The 23,053-nt window shown below is 38.1% G+C and overlaps 1 protein-coding gene across 3 annotated transcripts in view; it reads left to right on the top strand.

Moving 5' to 3' along the window:
• The first annotated feature begins 90 nt into the window (after nt 1-90).
• Nucleotides 91-23,053, top strand: part of KLRG1 (killer cell lectin like receptor G1) — a 36,835-nt gene continuing 13,872 nt past the window's right edge. The window contains exons 1-3 of one of the 3 annotated variants that reach the window (XM_081587927.1): nt 91-194; nt 18,101-18,151; nt 21,119-21,223. Coding sequence is in view for 1 of the 3 variants with exons in the window: in XM_081587925.1 (XP_081444051.1) it covers nt 18,070-18,151; nt 21,119-21,223 (187 nt within the window). In the remaining 2 variants the exon portion in view is untranslated. Of the gene's footprint in view, nt 195-17,983; nt 18,152-21,118; nt 21,224-23,053 lie in introns of those variants that run through there. The other 2 variants (XM_081587926.1, XM_081587925.1) reach the window with 2 other exon arrangements.

Genomic DNA, 23,053 nt, shown 5'->3' with positions numbered 1-23,053 from the left:
GGACGCTGATTGGCCAGGATCGTGGGCGTTAGGCTCCTCCTCCACCGTAACAACTCCAATCCCTATCGAGAGTTGCAAGTTTAGTTCCACCTTTTCGGGTTGCCTTTCTACTAATGGAGGTCGCAGAGTCCCACCTCCTGGCCTCTCGGCTCGGGCCCCCAGTCACGCGGGGTCACGCGCGGTCACGCTCCCTGGTAGGTTGGACGGAGGGGGCACGTGAGGGCGGTGGAGGCTCGAGAGGGCGGTGGCGGCTCGAGAGGGCTGTGGCGGAAGCGGAAGTGCGGGGCGGGGCCTGCCCCCCAGGCCGCGGCGGGAGCTGTAGTTCTCGCGTGCTATCGCTTCTCTCTGGTGCTGCCTCAGAACGTCTGCCGCCTGAGGGGGACGCTGGTTCACCGTGTGCCGGCCGCGAGTCGCTTGGTGTCCCACGTCTCCACCTAGACGATAGTGGAGAACGATGAGTGGGTCGTCATCCTGACTTTCTTAACGTCACTTTACGTCCAGTCTACGGCTTAGTATCCTGAAGTGTGACGGTTGTTACTCTTCGACTTAACCTTGTCACCCCAATGGCATTTTGTGTGATGAACACTCTGCAACCAATTCTGACCCGAGCAACTCCGTTTTGGTCTTTGCGCCTTGGTCGAGAGCCTTTGCGGTTTCCCTCACGTCTGTCGTCTTAGCCGCGTGTTGAAGTCCTACCCGTTGTGAGAACTCGGTTCGGATCCCTAGTGACAAGGACTCACCCTCTTGGGACGGAGGGTCCCGCTGTCCTTCGAGTGCTCGCTGGTTGCTCCGATCAGCTTCAGGCTGGCTTCCTTCTGCTCGGATTCCTCCGTTGCATTTGCCTCCCTCCGTCTTGGCGGATGGGGACTAGATTTTGAGTTGTTATCCTCACCAGAGCTTGAACAGCATTTTGAATGAATAATAAAAGAAGCCAGCACTTGGCGTAGCCCAGCGGTGCCCGGCACTGTTGGAAGTGCTTTAAACGAGAATGAATTCACCTCCAAGATCACCTTAATGAGGCAGTACCTTATGCCAGTTTTACAGATGAATAAATTAAAGGCGGTGGAGGTTAAGTGACTTACCTTGAGGTCCCCAGCTTTTAAGTTGTGGAGTTAGCATTCAGTTTTCATCGTTTAGGGGTAAATTAGTTGTATAGGTGTATAGAATCCATCCTGAGTTTTTTTTATTAACTGAGGCATTCAGTTCAGGCTAGGTGGCATATTTGGGTTGGATTTGGATGTGCCTTTAAAAAAAAAATTGAAAGATGAGTTGCTTTCTGGTAATAAAAGTAACTTGTAATCAGGAAACAGAGAACTATTAAGCAAAAATCCATAAAGCTACCACGAGGTTGTGTATTTCCTTCATGAGCGTTATTCTTTTCCTCTTTAAAAAAAAACCTTAAGTCAACTGTTTCTCCATATCAGGAAATTTACAAATACATTTTTTAATGGTTGTATAATTAGCTGCATGGATTGCCAGTCATTTAAGTCATTTCTGTTGATTTGACCTTATCAATTTATTCAACAAGATATTTACTGAGCAACGATACTGTTACGAGTTTGGGGGTACAACAGGGAAAAAAGACAAAAATCCCCTGTACAATCAACTTTCATTCTAAAATTGATGTTCATTTGTTGGTCATTTCAGAAGTCTTCCTCTTGGTCATTTACCAGAGTAGTGTTGGGCTGGAGGGAGAGAAGTGTACATGTGGGAGGTGGAGAAAGGTACTGAAATGCAATTGAGTAGAGCTTCCTAGTAGAGAAAAGAATCCGCCTGCCAATGCAGAGGACATGGGTTCAATCCCTGGTCGGCAAGATCCCCTGAGAAGGAAATGGCAAGCCACTCCGGTATTCTTGCCTGGGAAATCCCATGGACAGAGGAGCCTGGCAGACTACAGTCCGTGGGATTGCAAAAGAGCTGGACAGAACTTAGCAACTAAACAACAACAAAAGTGGAATAATTTCTTCTTCAGGAGTGGGGGCAAGGGAGAACTTCCTTTTCCATCCAGTTGCAAATGACCTGGGTCACTCCCTGCTTCTCAGGCTTCAATGCCTTTTCTGGGAACCACCTGTCAGAACTGATCTCAAGGTTCTTGTCAGAGGTACAAGTTGAAGTTAGAGGTTATTTTTTGCCTTCTGGCTCTGGGCCTCTAGCCTCTTCATTACCAAGGATGCTCCCCACACTCCGCCACATCTAGCCTCTCCTCCCACACTCAAAGTAATGGGGTCTAATAATGGAGTCTAAACCATTAAACTATTACTAGTTTACTAGTAATAATAGTTTACTTTGTTTAGACAGTGGTTCTATTCACATATACGCATAACTATATATAGAATAGATAACTAATAATAACCTACTGAATAGCACAGGAAGCTCTATTCAGCACTCTGAAATTACCTATATATGCAGATGACACCACTCTTATGGCAGAAAGGGAAGAAGAACTAAAGAGCCTCTTGGTGAAAGAGGAGAGTGAAAAAGTTGGCTTAAAGCTCAACATGCAGAAAACTAAGACCATGGCATCCGGTACCATCACTTCATGGCAAATAGATGGGGAAACAGTGGCTGATTTTATTTTTCTGGGCTCCAAAATCACTGCAGATAGTGACTGCAGACATAAAATTAAAAGATGCTTACTCCTTGGAAGGAAAGTTATGACCAACCTGGGTAGCATATTAAAAAGCAGAGACATTACTTTGCCAACAAAGGTCCGTCTAGTCAAGGCTATGGTTTTTCCAGTGGTCATGTATGGATGTGAGAGTTGGACTATAAAGAAAGCTGAGCGCTGAAGAATTGATACTTTTGAACTGTGGTGTTGGAGAAGACTCTTGAGAGTCCCTTGGACTGCAAGGAGATCCAACTAGTCCATCCTAAAGGAGATCAGTCCTGGGTGTTCATTGGAAGGACTGATTTGAAGCTGAAACTCCAATACTTTGGCCACTTGATGCGAAGAGCTGACTCATTTGAAAAGACCCTGATGTTGGGAAAGATTGAGGGCAAGAGGAGAAGGGGACGACAGAGGATGAGATGATTGGATGGCAGCACCGACTCAACGGACATGAGTTTGGGTAAACTCCGGGAGATGGTGATGAACAGGGAGGCCTGGCGTGCTGCGGTTCATGGGGTTGCAAAGAGTCAGACACGACTGAGTGACTGAACTGAACTGAACTGAATGGCCTATATGGGAAAAGAATCTTAAAAAAAGTGGCTATACGTGTATGTATAACTGACACTTTGCCATATAGCAGAAACTAACACAGCATTGTAAACCAACAATACTCCGGTTAAAAATATAAAGAAAGTGATTCTAGGAGGTTCTTAAAATCAAATGCTAAGGATGCCTCTTCTTTCCTGTATGCAAAGGGAAGGATGCTTGAAAGAGCTAGGTATTCGGACTCCTTCCTTTTGTTCCTTGCTTTGAGGTCATGTGTATATGTCAGTAGAACTGCTTTCTAAACAAAGTAAATTGAGGTGGGAGCTTTGTTGGGAATGCCTTTTTTTAAGCTCTCAACAGCTTTGTTCGGTATGAATTCTGTGTAATGGGTTTTGCTGTGGTTTTACTGTCAAATATACTCTTATCTGTTATATTTTCTGATCTGCTCAGCAATCTTTCAAAATTTGGTAGTTTCTCAGTCCCATTATACATGTATTTAATTTGCCATCTTGAACCAGATTTCAATCTTGAACTTTTATTGATGCCATCCTTTTGAAAATGATCATACTTAACGTATTTGAAGAACTAAATATATTTTTGTCTTTGGTAATTTTCAATTTTAATATAACTTAAAATTTTTAGAAATGATGCAAGAATAGTACAAAGAACTCTTGCATAGACTACCTAGATTCACCAAGTGTTTACATGTTGCCCCATTTGCTTTATTAGTCTCTCTCATGCTCTTCCATCCTCCCTACACACACGTTTATTTTGAACAATATGAGGGTAAGTTCCTCTCACCACTAAGTATTACTGCTAAGTACATCAGTGTGTATTTCCTAAGAATAAAGACATTCTTATATTACTACAGTATAATTATCAAAATTAGGATCTATAGCACTTTTTTCCCTTTCCCAACCACGGAAACCAAGTCAGAGTCACACATTGCAATTAGTTGCCATTTTTCTTTATTGTATTTGACCTTGACATTTTGAAAAGTACAGGTCATTTCTTTTGTAGAATGTCTCTCATTTTGCTTTGGTCTGATGTTGCCGCATGATTTAGGTATGTATTGAAGTGACTTAGCAGCAGCAGCAGCCTGATAGGACTAAGAGAGAAATATTGTGTCCCGCTTAGGATCCAATCGGAAGACGGATACCACATAAGGGATTTTTAAGGAAAAATTTTGTGTAAAGAATTGTTTCTTAGTAAAAAATAATTACTAAAAGGGGTAAGAGAGGACTCTAATAAGTTGTGCGGAAGTAGGAACTACAAAATATAACTACAGCCTTGAGGGCTGAAATTGAGTTAACAAGGGAGTGACTTAGAAATCTAAAGGAAGTGCTGCCTTGCCAACCACATGGGAGAGATTCAGACCTTTACAGAAAGAGTGTGGTTCCTGCCACAGGAACTTGCAAAATATGACAGAAAAATTGCCAGAGGGCTTGAGTCACTGGGTGAACTGTCAGTGGGAGCCTTTTCATGATGACTTCTTTGTCCTTTTGACTTATCCCTGTAATTTTTTGAGCAGTTTTTTTACTTTTGGGGACGTAGATGTTCCATGTGGATCTTGAACTTTTCTTACCCTAGAATCAGTCATATCTCAAAGGGGGCCTGGTTCCTTTTAGTGGAGAAGGGTGTTGAGAAACTGAGATCTGATTACAGTGTATGTTTATTGTTACTTGTGATCATTGCTTTTGCCTTTCTCAGCAGACAGGAAATCTATATATCTTGCCAAAAGTGAGAAACCATCCCCAATTATATTCAGTATATTTATATGTTTGTTCATACATGAGAAAAATACAGGAATTAGTTTTAGCTGGTAAAGAAAGCCTACTAATTAGAGTTCAATATTTGTTTAAAGTTTTATTTTTTGTTGTGAGGTAAAATGTATAAATCATGAAATTCACAACTGTTAAGTATATAATTCAGTGAATCTTGATAAGTACATCATAACTATAACACCCTCTAATCAAGATTTAGCAAAATTTCATCACCCAAGATAATTTCTTCATGCCCTTTTCCAGTCATTTCTCCTAACCCTAGAGGCTCTAAAATTTTTATCATAGATTAATTTTGTCTATTCCAGAATTTCATATAAAATTGAATTATGTATTGGGTTGGCCAAAAGGTTCATTTGTTTTTTTCTGTAAGATGGCTCTAGTAGCACTTAGGTGTCTTTAACTTCATCTGAAATGGTTTTGTTAGATTGTATTGTGACAGGTGTCATATCAGTGTGCATTTTTTAAAAAACTTATCAAAATCGGTGAATTTTTGTGTAATTTTAATATTGAAGATGGAAGAAAAAAGCATTTTTGGCATATTATGCTTTTTTATTTCAAGAATGGTAAAAATGCAAATGAAATACAAAAAATTGAGCAGTGTGTGGAGAAGGTGCTATGAATGATGGAATGTGTCAAAAGTGGTTTGCCAAGTTTCATGCTGGAGATTTCTCTCTGGACAATGTTCCATGGTTGGGTAGACCAGTTGCTATCAACTGATAGCAATCAAATAAGGACATTAATCTAATCAAGGTTATACCATGGGGGAGATAGCTGATATACTCAAAATATATGAATCAAGTGTTGAAAATCATTTGTACCAGCTTGGTTATGTTGATCGCTTGGTTCCATGTAAGTGAAGCAAAAAAACCACAACCCTTTCTTGACCGTATTTCTGCATGCGATTCTCTACTTAAATGTAATGAATACATTCCATTTTTAAAACAAATCGGGAAGGGTGATAAAAAGTGGATACTATCCAATAATCTGGAAAAGATCGTGGGGCAAGTGAAATGAGCCACCGTAAACCACACCAAAGGTCAGTCTTCATCCAAAGAAGGTAATGTTGTGTATGGGGTGGGATTGGAAGGGAGTCCTCTATTATGAGCACCTTCTGGAAAACCAAACAATTAATTCCAACAAGTACTGCTCCCAGTTAGATCAACTGAAAGCAGCCCTTGATGAAAAGCGTCCAAAATTAGTCAACAGAAAATGCATAATCTTCCATCAGGATAATGCAAGACCACATGTTTCTTTGATGACCAGGCAAAAACTGTAATAGGTTGGCTGGGAAGTTCAGATTCATCCCCCATATTTACGAAACATCGCACCTTCAGCTGTCTGTTTATTTTGGTCTTTACAAAATTCTCTTAATGGAAAGATTTCCATTCCCTGGAAGACTATAGAATGCACCTGGAACAGTTCTTTGCTCAAAAAGATGAAAAGTTTTGGGAAGATGGAATTATAAAGTTGCCTAAAATTGGCAAAAGGTAGTGGAACAAAAGAGTGAATACATTGTTATAAAGTTCTTGGTGAAAATGAAAACTTCACCTTTTATTTTTACTTAAAAAGCTGAAGAAACTTTTTGGCCAATCCAATACTCTGTTTGGTTTCTTTCACTCAATATGATGTCTGTGAGGTTCTGTTGTTGCATACATGAGTAGCAGGGTTATTCTCTTTTCCTGGCTGGATAGTATTATATTGTATGAATATTTCACAACTTATTGATCTGTTCTTTTGATGGGCGTTCAGGTTGTATCTGTGTTATCTTCCAAGAAGCTTTATAGTTTTAGCTTTGATGTTTATGTCTGTCAGTTCAGTTCAGTCGCTCAGTCGTGTCCAACTTTTTGTGACCCCATCGACTGCAGCACACCAGGCATTCCTGTCCATCACCAACTCCCAGAGCCTACTCAAACTCGTGTCTATTGCGTTGGTGATGCGATCCAACCATCTCATCCTCTGTCGTCCCCTTCTCCTCCTGCCTTCAGTCTTTCCCAGCATCAGGGTCTTTTCAAATGAGTCGGCTCTTCACATCAGGTGGCCAAAGTACTGGAGCTTCAGGTTCAGCATCAGTCCTTCCAATGAATATTCAAGACTGATTTCCTTTAGGATAGGCTGGTTGGATCTCCCTTCCATCCAAGAGACTCTCAAGAGTCTTCTCCAACACCACAGTTCAAAAGCATTAATTCTTCGATGCTCAGCTTTCTTTATGGTCCGACTCTCACATCTATATGTGACTACTGGAAACACCATAGCTTTGACTAGACAAAACTTTGTTGGTAATGTCTCTGCTTTTTAATATGCTGTCTAGGTCGATCATAGCTTTTCTTCCAAGGAGAAAGCATCTTTTAATTTCATGGCTGCAGTCACCATCTGCAGTGATTTTGGAGCCCCCAAAAATAAAGTCTGTCACTGTTTCCATTGCTTCCCCATCTATTTGCAATGAAATGATGGGACCGGATGCCATGATCTTAGTTTTCTGAAGGTTGAGTTTTAAGCCAACTTTTTTCACTTTCCTCTTTTACTTTCATCAAGAGGCTCTTTAGTTCTTCTTCACTTTCTGCCATAAGGGTGGTGTCATCTGCATATCTGAGGTGATTGATATTTCTCCTGGAAATCTTGATTCCAGCTTGTGCTTCATCCAGCCTGGCATTTCACATGATGTACTCTGCATATAAGTTAAATAAGCAGGGTGACAAAATACAGCCTTGACGTACTCCTTTCCTGATTTGGAACCAGTCTGTTGTTCCATGTCCAGTTCTAACTGTTGCTTCTTGACCTGCATACAGATTTCACAGGAGGCAGGTCAGGTGGTTTGGTATTACCATTTCTTGAAGAATTTTCCACAGTTTATTGTGATCCACACAGTCAAAGGCTTTGGCGTAGTCAATAAAGCAGTAGATGTTTTTCTGGTATTCTCTTGCTTTTTCAATGATCCAGTGGATGTTGGCAATTTGATCTCTGGTTCCTCTGCCTTTTCTAAATCCATCTGGAACATCTGGAAGTTCATGGTTCACGTACTGTTGATACCTGGCTTGAAGACTTTTGAGCATTACTTTGCTAGCATGTAAGATGAGTGCAATCGTGCGGTAGGTTGAGCATTCTTTGGCATTGCCTTTCTTTGGGATTGGAATGAAAACTGACCTTTTCCAGTCCTGTGGCCACTGCTGAGTTTTCCAAATTTGCTGGCATATTGAGTGCAGCACTTTCACAGCATCATCTTTTAGGATTTGAAATAGCTCCACTGGAATTCCATCACCTCCAGTAGTTTTGTTCGCAGTGATGCTTGCTAAAGCCCACTTGACTTCCCATTCCAGGATGTCTGGCTCTAGGTGAGTGATAACTCCATCGTGGTTATCTGGGTCATGAAGATCTTTTTTGTACAGTTCTCCTATGTATTCTTACCACCTCTTCTTAATATCTTCTGCTTCTGTTAGGTCTATACCATTTATGTCCTTTATTGTGCCCATCTTTGCATGAAATGTTCCCTTGGTATCTTTAATTTTCTTGAAGAGATCTCTAGTCTTTCCCATTCTATTGTTTTCCTCTATTTCTTTGCATTGATCGCTAAGGAAGGCTTTCTTATCTCTCCTTGCTATTCTTTGGAACTCTGGATTCAGATGGGTATATCTTTCCTTTTCTCCTTTGGCTTTAGCTTCTCTTCTTTTCTCAGCTATTTGTAAGGCATTGTCAGACAACCATTTTGTCTTTTTGCATTTCTTTTTCTTGGGGATGATCTTAATCACCGCCTCCTGTATAATATCACGAACCTCCCTGTCTATCAGATCTCATCCTTTGAATCTGTCCCTTGCACTGTATAATTGTAAGGGATTTGATTTAGGTCATACCTGAATGGTCTAGTGGTTTTCCCTACTTTCTTCAATTTAAGGCAATTTTAAATTAATTTTTTTGTGTGTAGTTGAGTCAAGGTCAGTTTTTTTCCCCATGTTGATATATAGGCCTTCCAGTAACATTTGTTGACTTTTTTTTCTCCTTAAGTTGCTTTGGAACTTTGTTGAAAATCAGTTGACTGTATAAATGTGGTTCTATTGCTGGACTTAATTCTGTTGCATTGATCTCTTTGTTTATTATTATGCCAACAATACACTGTCTTGATTCTTCTAGTTTTATAAGTCTTGAAGTAAGTTAGTGTAAATCTTCCTTTTATTTCAAGATACAGAAATATAATGGAATTCTATATCACCAAAACTACCTTTTAATAGAAAAATCTGTAATCACTTTTTAAAATCCAAATGTATATCAGAATTATCTTGGATTTTTTTTGAAAAGTACAAATGTCCAGGTATTATAGCTTTTTTTCTCCAAAACTCCAGATATGTTTCTAATGAGCAGCCATGTTTAAAAACAGCAGGACTATATGATGATCTTTATTTTTATCTAGCTTGTTTCGCTTTTTCTATTTCATATTCAGTACTCCCATTTCTTTTAGCTTCTCCATCTCTTTTTTTTTTTTTGGATGTTCTTTCTCAAGACTTTATCAAGCATAGTAGAAAAGCTTTTGTATACATATATATATAAATAGTATATGTAAGATATATTTTAGAAAACTTAAGAATTTTTGCCTAACTAAAAAATTTATGATATTTTGATTTCACTTGTTTGACTTAGTATGAATAGAATGCTAGATTTCTAATTAAAAAAATATATTCAAGAAGCAACAAAGGTTTACTGTATAGTACAGGAAACTATAGTCGATCTCTTGTAATAACCTATAATAGAAAGTAATCTCAAAAATAATATATGTGTATATGTATAATTGAATCACCTTGCTGTGCACCTGAAGCGTTATAAGTCAACTATACTTCAATATATTAAGGAAAAAAGTTTATCAGTCAATAATCTTATCAAAGAAACAAATCTTGGTTTTGTTAATTTTTCTATTGATTGGTTTTTAACATTTCTATTGCTGCTTGATTTCAGATTTTAAAATTCTGACCTTTCTTCTGCTTACTTTGGTTTTAATTTGCCCTTCTTTTTCTATTATCTTAAACTTAATTATTTATTTAAAATCTTTCTGCTTCTGTATTCATTTATAGCTTTAGAATTCCCTCTAAGCCTCTGTTTTAGCTATGTTCTACAAATTTTCCTATTGTGTTTTTATAATAATTAATATTTTCAAAATTTGACCCATGTATTATTTAGAAATGCGTGCATTTTTTTAGATGTACAAAGTCACCTTAGTTACTCTGTGCTGTGCATAGTTGCTCAGTTGTGTCTGACTCTTTTCGTCCCCATGGACTGTAGCCCTCCAGGTTCCTCTGTCCATGGGGATTCTCCAGGCAAGAATACTGGAGTGGGTTGCCATGCTCTCCTCCAGGGGATCTTCCCAACCCAGGGATTGAACCCAGGTCTCCCACATTGCAGGCAGATCCTTTGCCATCTGAGCCACTAGGGAAGCCCAAGAATACTGGAGTGCCTATTCCTTCTCCAGGGGAACTTCCTGACACAGGAATTGAACTGGGGTCTTTTGCATTACAGGCAGATTCTTTACCAGCTGAGCTATCCAGGAAGCCCATAATTGGCATATATCATTGTGTAAATTTAAGGTGTGCAACCTGATGATTTGATACATATATATGTTGTGAAGTGATTACCACAGTAAAGTTAATTGCTAAATCAGTCAGCTCACATAATTACCTTTTTTTTTGGATAGGAATAACATTTAAAATTTACTCTCAGCAAATTTGAAGTATACAATACAGTATTGTCAGGTATAGCCACTATGTTGTACTTTAAATCTCTAGAATTTATTCATCTTGTAACTGGAAGCTTGTACCTTTTGACCAACATCTCTCCATTTCCTCCATCCCTGGTCCCTGACAGCCACTGTTCTACTTTCTCTTTCTGTGAGTTCAGGGTCTATCTATGTTGTCACAAGTAGAAGAATTTCCTTCTCTGCTCTTTTATGGCTGAATTATATATATATATATATATATATACACACATACATGCATAATATATGTATATATAAATGTGAGACAGGTATATACGTCTCACATTTTCTTTAACCATTCATTAATTGATGGACACATGTTATTTCCATGTCTTAACTATTAAAATTAATGCTACAGTGAACATGGAGGCACAGTATCTCTTTGAGAATGTGACTTTGTTTCCTTTGGATATGTCCCCAGAAATGAAATTTCTGGATCATATGTTAGTTGTAGTTTTAATTTTTTGAGAAACCGCCATACTGTTTTTCGTAGTGGATGAACCAATAGTGTTATTCTGTTACCTTTCTAAAAATGTCATTCTGTTGTCTTTCTCCTTTTTGGTTTCTGATGAAAATTCAGCTACCATTTATGTCATTGTTCTCCTTTGTTAATGTGTTATTTTTGTCTGACTGCTTGCAATATTTTCTCTTTATCCTTGGTTTTGAGCAGTTTTATCGCATTATTCTTTATCTGTGATATTCCTTTTATCCTCATTGGGGTTCATTTTCTCATAGTTGTTAAGTTTTGCACTATATTTGGGGATTATTTGACCATTAATTCTTCAAATTCTTGTGCTTCTCTATTATATTTCTCCTGTATTTCTAGAACCTCATAAATATAGCACTTATGTTATACTACTTGACATTATACTACAGGTCACTAAAGCTCTGTGAACTCAAGAGAAGTTCATTCCTTCCTCTTTTCTTCATATTAGATAATTCCTAGCAATAGATCTTCACATTTACTGACTTTTTCTTTTGTTCTCTCCAATTTGCTGTTAATCTCATTTTTCAAAAAATGTTAAACTAAAAATTTATGGATATTGTTTTTTTCTGTTTTAGAATATTCATTTGGTTCTTTTTTTTTTTTTTTACTTTACAATATCATTTGGTTCTATTTTATAGTTTCTACTTCTCTGCTGAAATTCTTTAAAGTTTCAAAGATAGTAGAAAGCATTCCTTTATACACTTCACCCCACTCCCCCAATGTCAACATCTTAAATAATCATGGTACATTTGTCAAAGCCAAGAAATAAACATTGCTACATTATTATTAACTAACTCCAGGTTTTCTTTGAATCTCACCAGTTTTCCATTATTTTTTTTTTCCTATTCCAGGATGTAACCCATTTACATTTAGTTTTTTACATTTGCATTTAGTTTTCATTATTTTGTAGTCTTCTCTGGTGTTTTATGTGTTATGACCTTGATGAATATGAAGAGTAGTGATCAGATATTCAGTAGAATACTTCTCAGACTGGAGTTATCTGATTATTTTTCATGTTTGTCTGATGTTAAGGGTTTTGGTGAAATATACTTTAGTGATTAGGTGTCTTTCTCATTGCATCATGTTCAGGCGGATGATATCAACAAGACATCACTAATGGTTCATACATTTAACCCTGTTCATGGGTTTTGGTTGTGTTTGCCAGGTTTCTCTGCCATAAAATTACAGTATTTCACATCCATACCTTATTCTTCAGAAGTGAGTCGCTAAGTCTTGCCAACACTCAAGGGGAGAAGGAATAAATTACACATCGTGAGGCAGGAATATCTCCATATATTGTTTGGAATCTCTGTAAGGAAAATTTTAACTTCTCCCTCATTTATGTATTTATTCAGTCATTTATTTAAAGCAGTACAGATTCAGAGGAGTGACGTCAGCATGATGGCAGAGTAGGAGAGTCCAACCTCTGTCCTTCCCGCAAAGAACAACAATTAGACAGCTATCTACTAACAAAAATTGCTCTGGGAGACCTCGGGAGTTCACTTAAGGAGCATTAGCAACACAGTAGAGCCAAAAACTTGAGAATAACCACGAAAATAAAAAAAAAAAAATGGTAGGAAGAACATTTTCATTTTGCCTGCATCATTCCTTCTTCTTGTATATGAAGAAAGTCAACTTAATGTTTATTAATCAACTAATTTCTGACAAAGGAATCAAGTCTGTACAATGGAGAAAGGATAGTCTCTTAAATAAATGATATGGGGAAAACTGGATTGTTTTTGTTGTTAGCTGCTAAGTCATGTCTGACTCTTTACAACCCCATGGACTATAGCCTACCAGGCTTTTCTGTCCATGGGATTTCCACATGCAAAAGAATGAAATTGGCCCCCCCTCTTTTTTTTACACCATGCACAAAAACAACTCAAAATGGATTAAAAAATTAAAAAAAATAAGATCTGAAACCATAAAACTCCTAGTAGAAAACATAGGGGAAAACCTCCTTGACCTTGGTCTTGGCAATGAGTTTTTTGGAACGTACACCAAAAGCACAGGCAACTAAGCCAAAATAAATGTGTAGGACCACAGCAAATCAACCTGGAGAAGGAAATGGCAACCCACTCCAGTACTCTTGCCTGGAAAATTCCATGGATGAGGGAGCCTGGTAGGCTACAGTCCATGGGGTTGCAAAGAGTCGGACATGACTGAGTGACTTCACTTTCTTTCTTTCTATAGTTCCTTTTGGAGAAGAAAATGGCAACACACTCCAGTGTTCTTGCCTGGAGAATCCCATGGACAGAGGGGCCTGGTGGGGCTGCGGTCTATGGGGTTGCAAAGAGTCAGACACGACTAAGCAACTAACACACACACACACACACACAGAAAATCAAACTGTTTCTGTAGAGCAAAGGAAAAACCAAAATTAACGGAAGTGTAAATTTTTATAATCACTATGAGGAAGAACATTGAGGCCCCTCAAAAAATGAAAAATAGAGCCACCATATGATGTAGCAATCCCACTTCTGGGTATGTATCCAACAAAAAAGTCACTATTTCAAAGAGATACCCACACTGCTATGTTCTTTGCAGCATTACTCAGAATGACTATGATATGGAAACAGCCTTTGTGTCTGGTAATAGATGAATGAATAAAGAAAATGTGAGATGTATGTATAAAAAAGAAAATTATTCAACTTTTAGAAAGAAGGGAATTCTGCCATTCTGCAACAACATAGATAAACCCAGAGGATATTATCTAAGTGAAACTGTCTGCAGAAAGACCAATCTCACATGATCTCACTATTTGGAACAACAAAAAAGGTTGAACTCATAGTAACACAGGGTAGAAAGGTTACCAGGGACTGGTGGGGTGGAGGAAAATGGGAGATATTTGATCAAGGGTATAAACTTTCAGTTATAAGATGAGTAAGTTCTTGAGACCTAATGTATATCATAGTGACTACCGTTTACTTGAAATTTTCTAAGAGAGCAGATTTCAAGTGTTACCACCACTAAACACACACCCACACACACACACACACACACGCATAGATGGTAACTATATTGGAGGTGATGAATATTTTAATTAATTTGATTGTTGTAATTATTTCACAATGAATACTTATATCAAAACTTTCACATTGTATATCTTAAATGTATATAATCTTTATTTGTTGAGAATAAATAAAAATAAGTTGCTGTGGATTCATAAATTCTTTTTTTTTAAATTCCTGGGTTATAATCCAATACATCCAATACTTACAATATAATCTAATTTATTTTATTGCTCTAATTGTTTCATTTTGGATTTCAGGAGCTTTTCCAGCACTAAAAGACTAAAAGATGCTCCAGACTTATCTTGTGTATTTTCCATCCTGGCCCTAGAATTAGTCATTTCCTCAAGGAGCCCTGGTTCCTATGTTGCCTTCCTTTTTTTCTTCTTCCTTTGTTTTTAAAAAATGTCTTAACCATTTTAAAGTTTGTCTGTTCAGTAGTGTTAAGTATTGTTATGGACTGAATGTTTGTGTCCCCTCCTACCCCCAAGTTCATATGCTGAAGGCCTAACCTCCAGTGTGGCTCTATTGGAGAAGGGCCTGTAGGAAGTAATAATTAAGGTTAATGAGGGCATAACAGTGGGGTCCTAATCTGATCAGCTTAGTGTCCTTATCAGAAGTGACAGTACAGAACGCCCTAGCTCTCTCTCCTTTTGCATACCTGCACAGAGCATAGGCCGTGTGACACCATAGTGAGAAGGTAGCTGCTGCCACCCAAGGTGGGTGGTCTCACCAGACCCCAATTCTTCAGGCCTGTTAATTGTGGATTCCCAGTGTCCATAACAGTGAGAAAATGTATTTCAATTGTTTAAGTCTATGGCATTTTGCCATGACAGCCTAGGCGGACTAATACAAATATATTCACATTGTTGTGTAGCCAATCTCCAGAAGTTTTTCATGTTGCAAAACTGAAACTCTTTAGCCGTTAAACAACACCCCATTTCTCCCCCTCCGCAGTTCCTGGCCACCACCAATCTATTTTCTGTGTGTATGAATTTAACTATCTTAGATACTTCATATAAGTGAAAGGAATCACAAAGTGTTTGTCTTTTTGCCGTCAGTGTATTTCCTTTCCGTCTGCAACGCAGGAGAGGCAGGAGATGTGGGTTTGACCTCTGGGTCAGGAATATCCCCCAGAGGAGAAAATGGCAGCCCACTTTTCTTGCCTGGAAAATTCCATGGACAGAGGAGCCTGGCTGGCTATAGTCCCTAAGGTCGCAAACAGTCGGACACGAGTGAAGCGGAAACTAAACTAAGGCCTTCAGGGTTTATCCATGTTATGGGATGTGACAGGATTTTCTTCATTTTAGAGACTGAATATTATTTCACTGTATGTGTTTGTTGGGGCCCAGGGTAGACTACCCCCAAATGTGCCTCAGTGGCACATTGATTATTCTCAATTAAAGTTACTTAAGAAATGGCTGATTCAAGAGTGACTCTGTGGCCTTCCTCTCTGTCTCCCTGAAAGCGGGAAGTAAGCTTCTTCTGTGAAAGGAGTGCTTCCCACCTCTGGAGGTATTAATAGAAGTCCACCCTTATCGCCAAAGACAGAATTTGGGGCCAAGAAGCTCGTGTAAACACAAACCTTGTTACTTGTTTTATTTGCTACCCCAGTGCCCAACTCTGTCTATATTCTTCACTGATTGGTCGCTCAAAACCCAAGTTTCTTTGCCTTGTCAGCTCCTCACAAATTTATTGTTTCTTTGTCAGCAAAGTATAAAAGCTGCCTGCTTTAGTCACCTCTTAGGTCCCATTTCTATGAATCCTCCATGTTCATGAATTAAAGTGTGTTTCTCTTTCTCCTGTTAATCTGTCTTGTGTCAATTTTATTATTAGTCCAGCCACAAGTACTCTAGAGGGGTAGGGGGGGAAATTTCCTCCTCCCCGACACATATATATATATAGATCACATTTTGTTTATGTTGTCTTCCTTTTAAGGGCATCAGCATTTATTCTCGAAGGCAGCTCAATTATTGGTGGATCTTTTTGTCAGGTTGTGCTTTGTTTCTTTGTTTGCACTGGTCAGTCCTGCACCACCACTGTTGTCGACTGCAGGAGGTCATCTCAGCAGGGACCACAGAATCTCATCCTATCCGTGCAGCTGGCTCTCGGCCAGGGACTTAGAGGATGAGCTCACTTGATGGCTTTCAGACACCTTTCTCTGTGCCACTCTCTCATGTCAGTCACCCTGATCTGCAAGTTCCAGATTGAAGGCAGGAGGAGAAGGGGATGACAGAGGATGAGATGGTTGGATGGCATCAGCGACTCAATGGACATGAGTTTGAGCAAGCTCTGGGAGATGGTGAAGGACCAGGAAGCCTGGCATGCTGCAGTCCAGGAGGTGGCAAAGAGTCAGACACGACTGAGCGACTAAACAACAACAAAGCAGCTCAAAACTGGGATCTGTGCCTCCTCAGCTTCATGAGACTCCTGCTCTATTTTAGGATTCATTCTCTTGCTTTGGGCCGGAAAGTGGTCCCAGGCAGAACACCAGAGTGACCATAGCACTTACCTTTGTGTGTTGTGTTCTCTCAAGGGTCACAGTGCTGCCTGATCCGTCCCTGAAAACAGCTGCCTCATGTATTTTGTCATGTAGAGTCTTTTGGCTGAAGGCCAAGTCCAGTATCACTCTGTCACCGCTGGAAATAGAATTCTATTGGTTTTTAATTACTATGCTCTCCCTGTTTCTCTTTCCTCTCTTCTGTCTTTATATATTCTGACTTGGTGACCTTATCTATTCTTGGAATTTCAATTCCCTTTTATTTTCTTTAACTTTTTATTTCAATCTCACCAATTTGAAATAAATTACTGACACCAGTCAATCCTAAAGGAAATCAACACTGAATATTCATTGGAAGGACTGATGCTGAAGCTAAAGCTCCAATACTTTGGCCCCCTGATGCGAAGAGCTGACTCTTTGGAAAAGACCCTGATGTTGGGAAAGATTTAGGGCAGGAGGAGAAGGGAGTGACAGAGGATGAGATGGTTGAATGGCATCACTGACTCAGTGGGAATGAGTTTAAGCAAATTCTGTGAGATAGTGAAGTACAGGGAAGGCTGGCGTGCTGCAGTCCATAGGGTCGCAAAGAGTTGAACATGACTGAGCAACTGAACAATAGCAACTGACACCTTACTATGTATTTACTTAATTTATTCCTCTTTGTGGTTGTCTCAGCATATAAAAATAAGAGAACAAGGAGAGAAAATTAAATGAAACTTCTTATCTGTGAAGGGTAAAGATTAAAGCACAATTGGGAGAATGTTTTGGGGAACACAGAGGTATAACACACTTACAGAACATATATCTGGGCAAGAGCCCACTTCTCCCATGATTCCAGCCACATGCGAACCAACCTCCCATTTCTCTATCACATACCACTACCCGAAGCTCCAAGGAACAATGAGATCAGTCCCATTTGGCATGCATCTGTTTTCCTTTTATTTATTTATTTATTTTTTCATCTATTTTCTTAAAAGGGAACAAGCAAATATAAAATCTGAGATAAATTCATAGCTAGGAACCACTCTCATATTTTTATTCCAGTTTCCATAATTGAATTACCAAATTTAAGGGCAACGTTTCTTTGCTCAATAGAATTAGGTGAGATGGGAGTCAATTTAATTTGTATTTAATGAGCATCTAGAGAGTATGGTGAGGTTAAATAAATAAAACATCAAAAAAATCAGAGTTTAGAGTATTAATTTCTATAGGCAGCCCCAGAGTTTGAACCATTTCCTGAAAAATTACTTCTGCTTTTGTCATGCTGGACCATTTTTTTTTTTTTATAAAATCTTCAAGTTTCCTGCTAGCAGTTTAGAGATTAGGCTGTTTTCTCACGCCTGTCTCCTCACGCTTGTATAATTTTATTCTCTCAACTGATCGTGAAAGATATTAGACGAAGATGACTGACAATGTTACTTATTCCATAATAGAGTTTCCTGCTGCACCCCAAGCTCAGAAGGACGACAGACGGCAGCAAAAAGGTGAGTTAACCAATCGAGTGTGGAAAACTGTCCATAGTTACCCTAGGCTAGGTGAATGAATGAGGTGGAGAATACATTTGGAGTAGAGGATGCAGAAGAATAGAGGGTCATTTGGAGAAATGCTTTTGGTTCATTTTGAAGTCCAGAGTTGGAATATGAAAATTTTGTATGTGGTTGACAGTCTGATCTTAGGTTTCAGGTAAACTGTTTTCTTACCCTTCACTTCTATCATCTTATCTATGAAACACAAGCTGGGGCGATTTTGTTTGTCTTTATTGCTCCTGAACTAAAGCAAGATTTTTGTTGGGAGAACTTTATCTCTTTGTGAATGTTTGGGGCAACTGTGGACCAGCTGTGCAAGTTCTAGGCATCTCTGTTTTTCTGGCTATGAAATGAAGGGAAGGACACTGATAATTTTGCCACAGAGTAATATTAAGATTTTGTCAGAAAAGAAGTTAATTCATATAACTAGGTCCTTGCACCAGAATGGTGACAAGTGTAGGAAGAAGGTATTAAGAGCATTACAGATACTAGACCCTGTGACTCTTTGGGAATTTGAAGATGAAACAAACCATTCTTACACAGAACCCCGAGAAAACATTTTCTGAGACAGGCAGATAACTGTATATGTGCCAAAATTAATATTTGATTTTATATCTTAGGGGGCAAACTCCCATGAGGTGCGTTCTTTAGTGTAGCTCCATAAGCTTTCTCTCTTTTTTGCCTCATAGTCTTATTATTACAAGTTTTAGTATTGTCCCTTGAAATCACTGCTATAATTTGCTAAATCATTCCACTATACTTAGACATTTAGATTTATTTCTATTACTATAAATTATAGAGCATTTTATTTGTACTTATTTTTCCTTCTTTGGTGTTATGTCTGTGCTGATTTCTAAGGAATAGAAATGTTAAATCAAAAAGAATGTGCATTTTAAAGTTTATGTACATGATCACACAATTCGTGATAAGTTGAAACTTGCCTATAATTATTTTGATGTCTAGGCAAATGGTTTTTTATTTGTATCCAGTGGACACTGCACATTCTTATTTATTGCCAGTATGTTTATTCCTACACCAGCTTTCTGGGGTGCTCTGCTTGGGAATGGGAAAATAGGTTAGGAGCATTAAAACAATATTAAAGATCTCTTTACAAAAGTATTGGTGGTGGTTTAGTTGCTAAGTCGTGTCCGACTCTTGCGACCCCACAGACTGTAGCTCGCCAGGCTCCTCTGTCCATAGGATTCTCCAGGCAAGAATACTGGAGTGGGTTGCCATTTCCTTCTCCAGGAGAAATACAAAAAGCATTACATGCTCATTACAGGAATTAGAAAAATTATGAGAGCAGATTTAATAAAATCACTAATAATTTTGCAACATGGTGATCATCACTATTACTATTTTGACATATTTTTGCTTTTTTGTACTGACTTTACTACAAGTACTTCACTAAGAGTCTTTTAATATAAAGTACATTAAAAATATTAAATTTCAGTTAATTTTTTGAATTGAATTGTTGCACATATAGAATTTATGCAGTTATGTTTTGATACCTTTTTTACACTTAGTGTAATATCTAAAATCCACATTTATTTCATTAAATATTCTTCTATAGTGCAAATGTATTTTTTATGTCACTAAAAAATCAAATGCTTTTGGATTTATCAGTCCAAATAGTTATCATACAGAACTCTCTCATTTTAAGCTATCTTCACTATGAATTTCTTTAAGAAGTTCAAAATACGTCATAGATACCTACATCTACAGTATCATTCACCTAAAATTTAAATTTGCAAGTGAGGCCCAAATAAGCAGAATTATTTTCTCAATTTCCAAATTAAAGGTTAGCAAATAAAGGAGTCAAAACTAGAATTTAAATGCCTTACTTTATAGATTTTTGCCTTTCACACTATTCGTCCTACAATATCAGACTATGGGATCACTACCATTTTAAACTAAAAAATTGGGGTGAAAAATTTGTTATTTTCCAAATGAAAAAAATACCATTCTTAGGTATACATTGTATACAACACAGTTAATATGAAGTAATGTCCCATCCTTAAACAAATTATCAACCTAAACTGATCACTCTTCCAATTATGACAGGTTCCAAAGCACTTGTGAGGTGTCAGTTATTTCATTTTCATTTAAGTTTTATTTATCTCAATTTTGAATAAATAATACATCATATGGTTCAAAATTCAAAAAGTACAGAAGAAAATAAAAAGTCTTCCTCCTATCTCTGTCCCCATTGTCCTGTTTCCCCTCCCCAAGGCAAGCAAACTTATCAGATGCATGTGTCTATTTTCAGAAATGCCTATTAGCATACACTGTTTCACAGACGATTGTTTTATTAACTGTTTCCCTTATCTATATTCCTTGAAAAATCACTCCCTACCTGTGAAAAAAGCTTATCTTTGTTTTTTTGTTAGAAATCCCATATTCACTTTATGGCTACATCAGAATGTATTTGACTCATCTTTTATTGATAGACAGGTTGAGTTCAGTCTTTTTCTCCTACAAATATTGTTGCCATGAGTGGCCTTAAAAATATGACATTTTATACATGTGTGAATGTCTGCAGGAAAAATTTCTTGAAGAGAAATTGCTGAGTCAAAAGGTAAATTAATGCCTTTGTGATTTTGGGACACAGCCAAACTGCCATCCAAAGAAGTTGTTCCTATTTATATTCTTACCACTAAAGCATGAGACTGTGCAAGCCACAATTTCAAAACAAAAAGTGTCTTTCACTGGATAAGTAAAAAACATATTCCTTGATAAAGTTAATGGTGGCCACCCTCAACTTTAGAGCATGGCCCTGACAGATCTAGGAAAGGAAACTTGAAAGCCTGGATCACAGTTCCAACCAGGCCAAACTGCTTCAAGATCCCAGCTATCCTTCCCTGACCTTTTCTCCTTCAACTTTTATTCTGACTCAGGATATTTTTTTGGATTCTATTCTTGCAGCTTCTTCTTTGAGATCCCCTCGCTCTTACCATGTGGCGATAGCTTTGGGGTTTCTGTCCACCATTCTAGCGAGTATACTGCTATTGTGGTGGATTCTGTACCGGGGTAAGTGCTAATTTAAACCAAAATTTGTGTATAAAAGCAATATAACGTAACAGAAAACTTGAAAAATAGTCCCAGCAAAATAAATCACCAACATACACAACAGTATCTCCCAGGCATAGTCTTCTAGTTTTTGAGTACATGCATTTGTGCTAAGTATTTATTCTTTTAACAGGATTTCAGTTAAGTCCTCTAAAATCTCCCTCGCCTCACTTTTTATTTTTTTCAATAAGGCTGGGTATAGTTCTGATCACAATATGCTTATAATTTTGTGTATTGCTTTTTGGTTTGATACTGTGTCATAAACATTTCCCTACCTACTACCGTATTTAGCATGAAAATAAAATTTTAATATTGTGTTTAACTTTTCATATGAGATATACTGTAATTTAATTAAGCATATTCTAATTTTTCCCATTTAGTGAGCTTTCCCATTTTCTAAAATGAACTTTTCTAGATTTAGTTCTAGGTCCTTATATATGATGATCCAGAGAGCCTTCGGTTTTTGTTTCACAATCCAGAGTTCTAACTTAGGTTTTTGTTATCGAGCATGATTGTTAGTGACAGGCTACTGCTGTTGTTGTTTTGTTGCTAAGTTGTGTCTGACTCTTTCTGAGACCCTGTGGGCTGTAGCCTGCCAGGCTCCTCTGTCCATGGGATTTCCCAGGCAAGAATACTAGAGTGGATAACCATTCCCTTCTCCAGGGGATCTTCCAAATCCAGGGATCAAACCCAGGTCTCCTGCATTTCAGGTAGATTCTTTACTGAGCCACTAGGAAAGCCCTAAGTGACAGGTTAGACAGACTTTATTAATTGGGGTTCTAAGGGTTCAGTCCTAGAACCTCTACGTCAGATCCAAGTGCTACTTTTGACGGAAGGAGACTCCTAGGCAAGTCAGGAATTTTTCCTTCAGGTTGGGTACCATCACAGTTGTATGGAAAAAGCACAAATTATAAGGTGTCGACTTCATAGCTTGACCTCCGGAACCCTATGTTGTTCCCATGCCAGGCCTTCCTACAGAAAGGTTGTCTAAAGGCTGACTACTTTCCCCACTTTTTAACTTCAAATCTGGATTAGATATATAATCTACTTTGCAATTATGTATCCACATGTATGCTCACTTGATATAATGGTTCACACTTGCCTATTGTGAGATTGTGTTTATGGAGGGTTTATACAAATATGTCTTGTGGAAGTAGAAAATCAATAGAATTTTAGAATTTTTATTGAAATTGCCTCGAAAGCTTATTCAGTTCCCTTTCATTTTCACAGATCTATAGCTCAACCATTTTAAAGAAATGAGAGTGTCTGTATATAAAAGAGCTCAGTGAGGAGAATGGCATGTCTTTTCACTTTAGCAGCTGATATCCTTCTCTGTCAGAAAATCTTTTTTTTTAATATCTAGAATAAATTCTTTTTGATGAAGTATGTCTTTTATCCAATTTCCAGTGAATTTTTACATTTGTGATTTAAAAAAAAAAAAACCCAAACAGCCTTTCATTCTAGATAAGTTTGTTCTTTCTAGTTTCTGTCCTTTTCTTTTGCACTGTTATGGAGTGTCAGACTGAGGTTGCATATTCTGAAAGATTCTACCTGATTTAAGCAATGTGCATTATGCAATTACACAATGTATGCTCTGAGTCTATATAAATAGTACAGCGATACATTCAGGCAAATACACTGTTATATTACCTGTTGTGTATATGTCACACGTGCATACTGATGTCGAGCACAAGCAAGGGACTCTCCTCTCAGTCCTCAGCCAGCTTGTATCCATTTCCTTCCCTTCCCCTTCACATCCTTGCTTAACAGACTGTTCAGTAGTAGTAATAG

The sequence above is a fragment of the Giraffa tippelskirchi genome, chromosome 4 (assembly GCF_054371585.1).
Source record: "Giraffa tippelskirchi isolate mGirTip1 chromosome 4, T2T-mGirTip1v1.2.pri, whole genome shotgun sequence".
Taxonomy (NCBI): Eukaryota; Metazoa; Chordata; class Mammalia; order Artiodactyla; family Giraffidae; genus Giraffa; species Giraffa tippelskirchi.
This window is presented reverse-complemented; position numbering and strand designations above follow the sequence as displayed.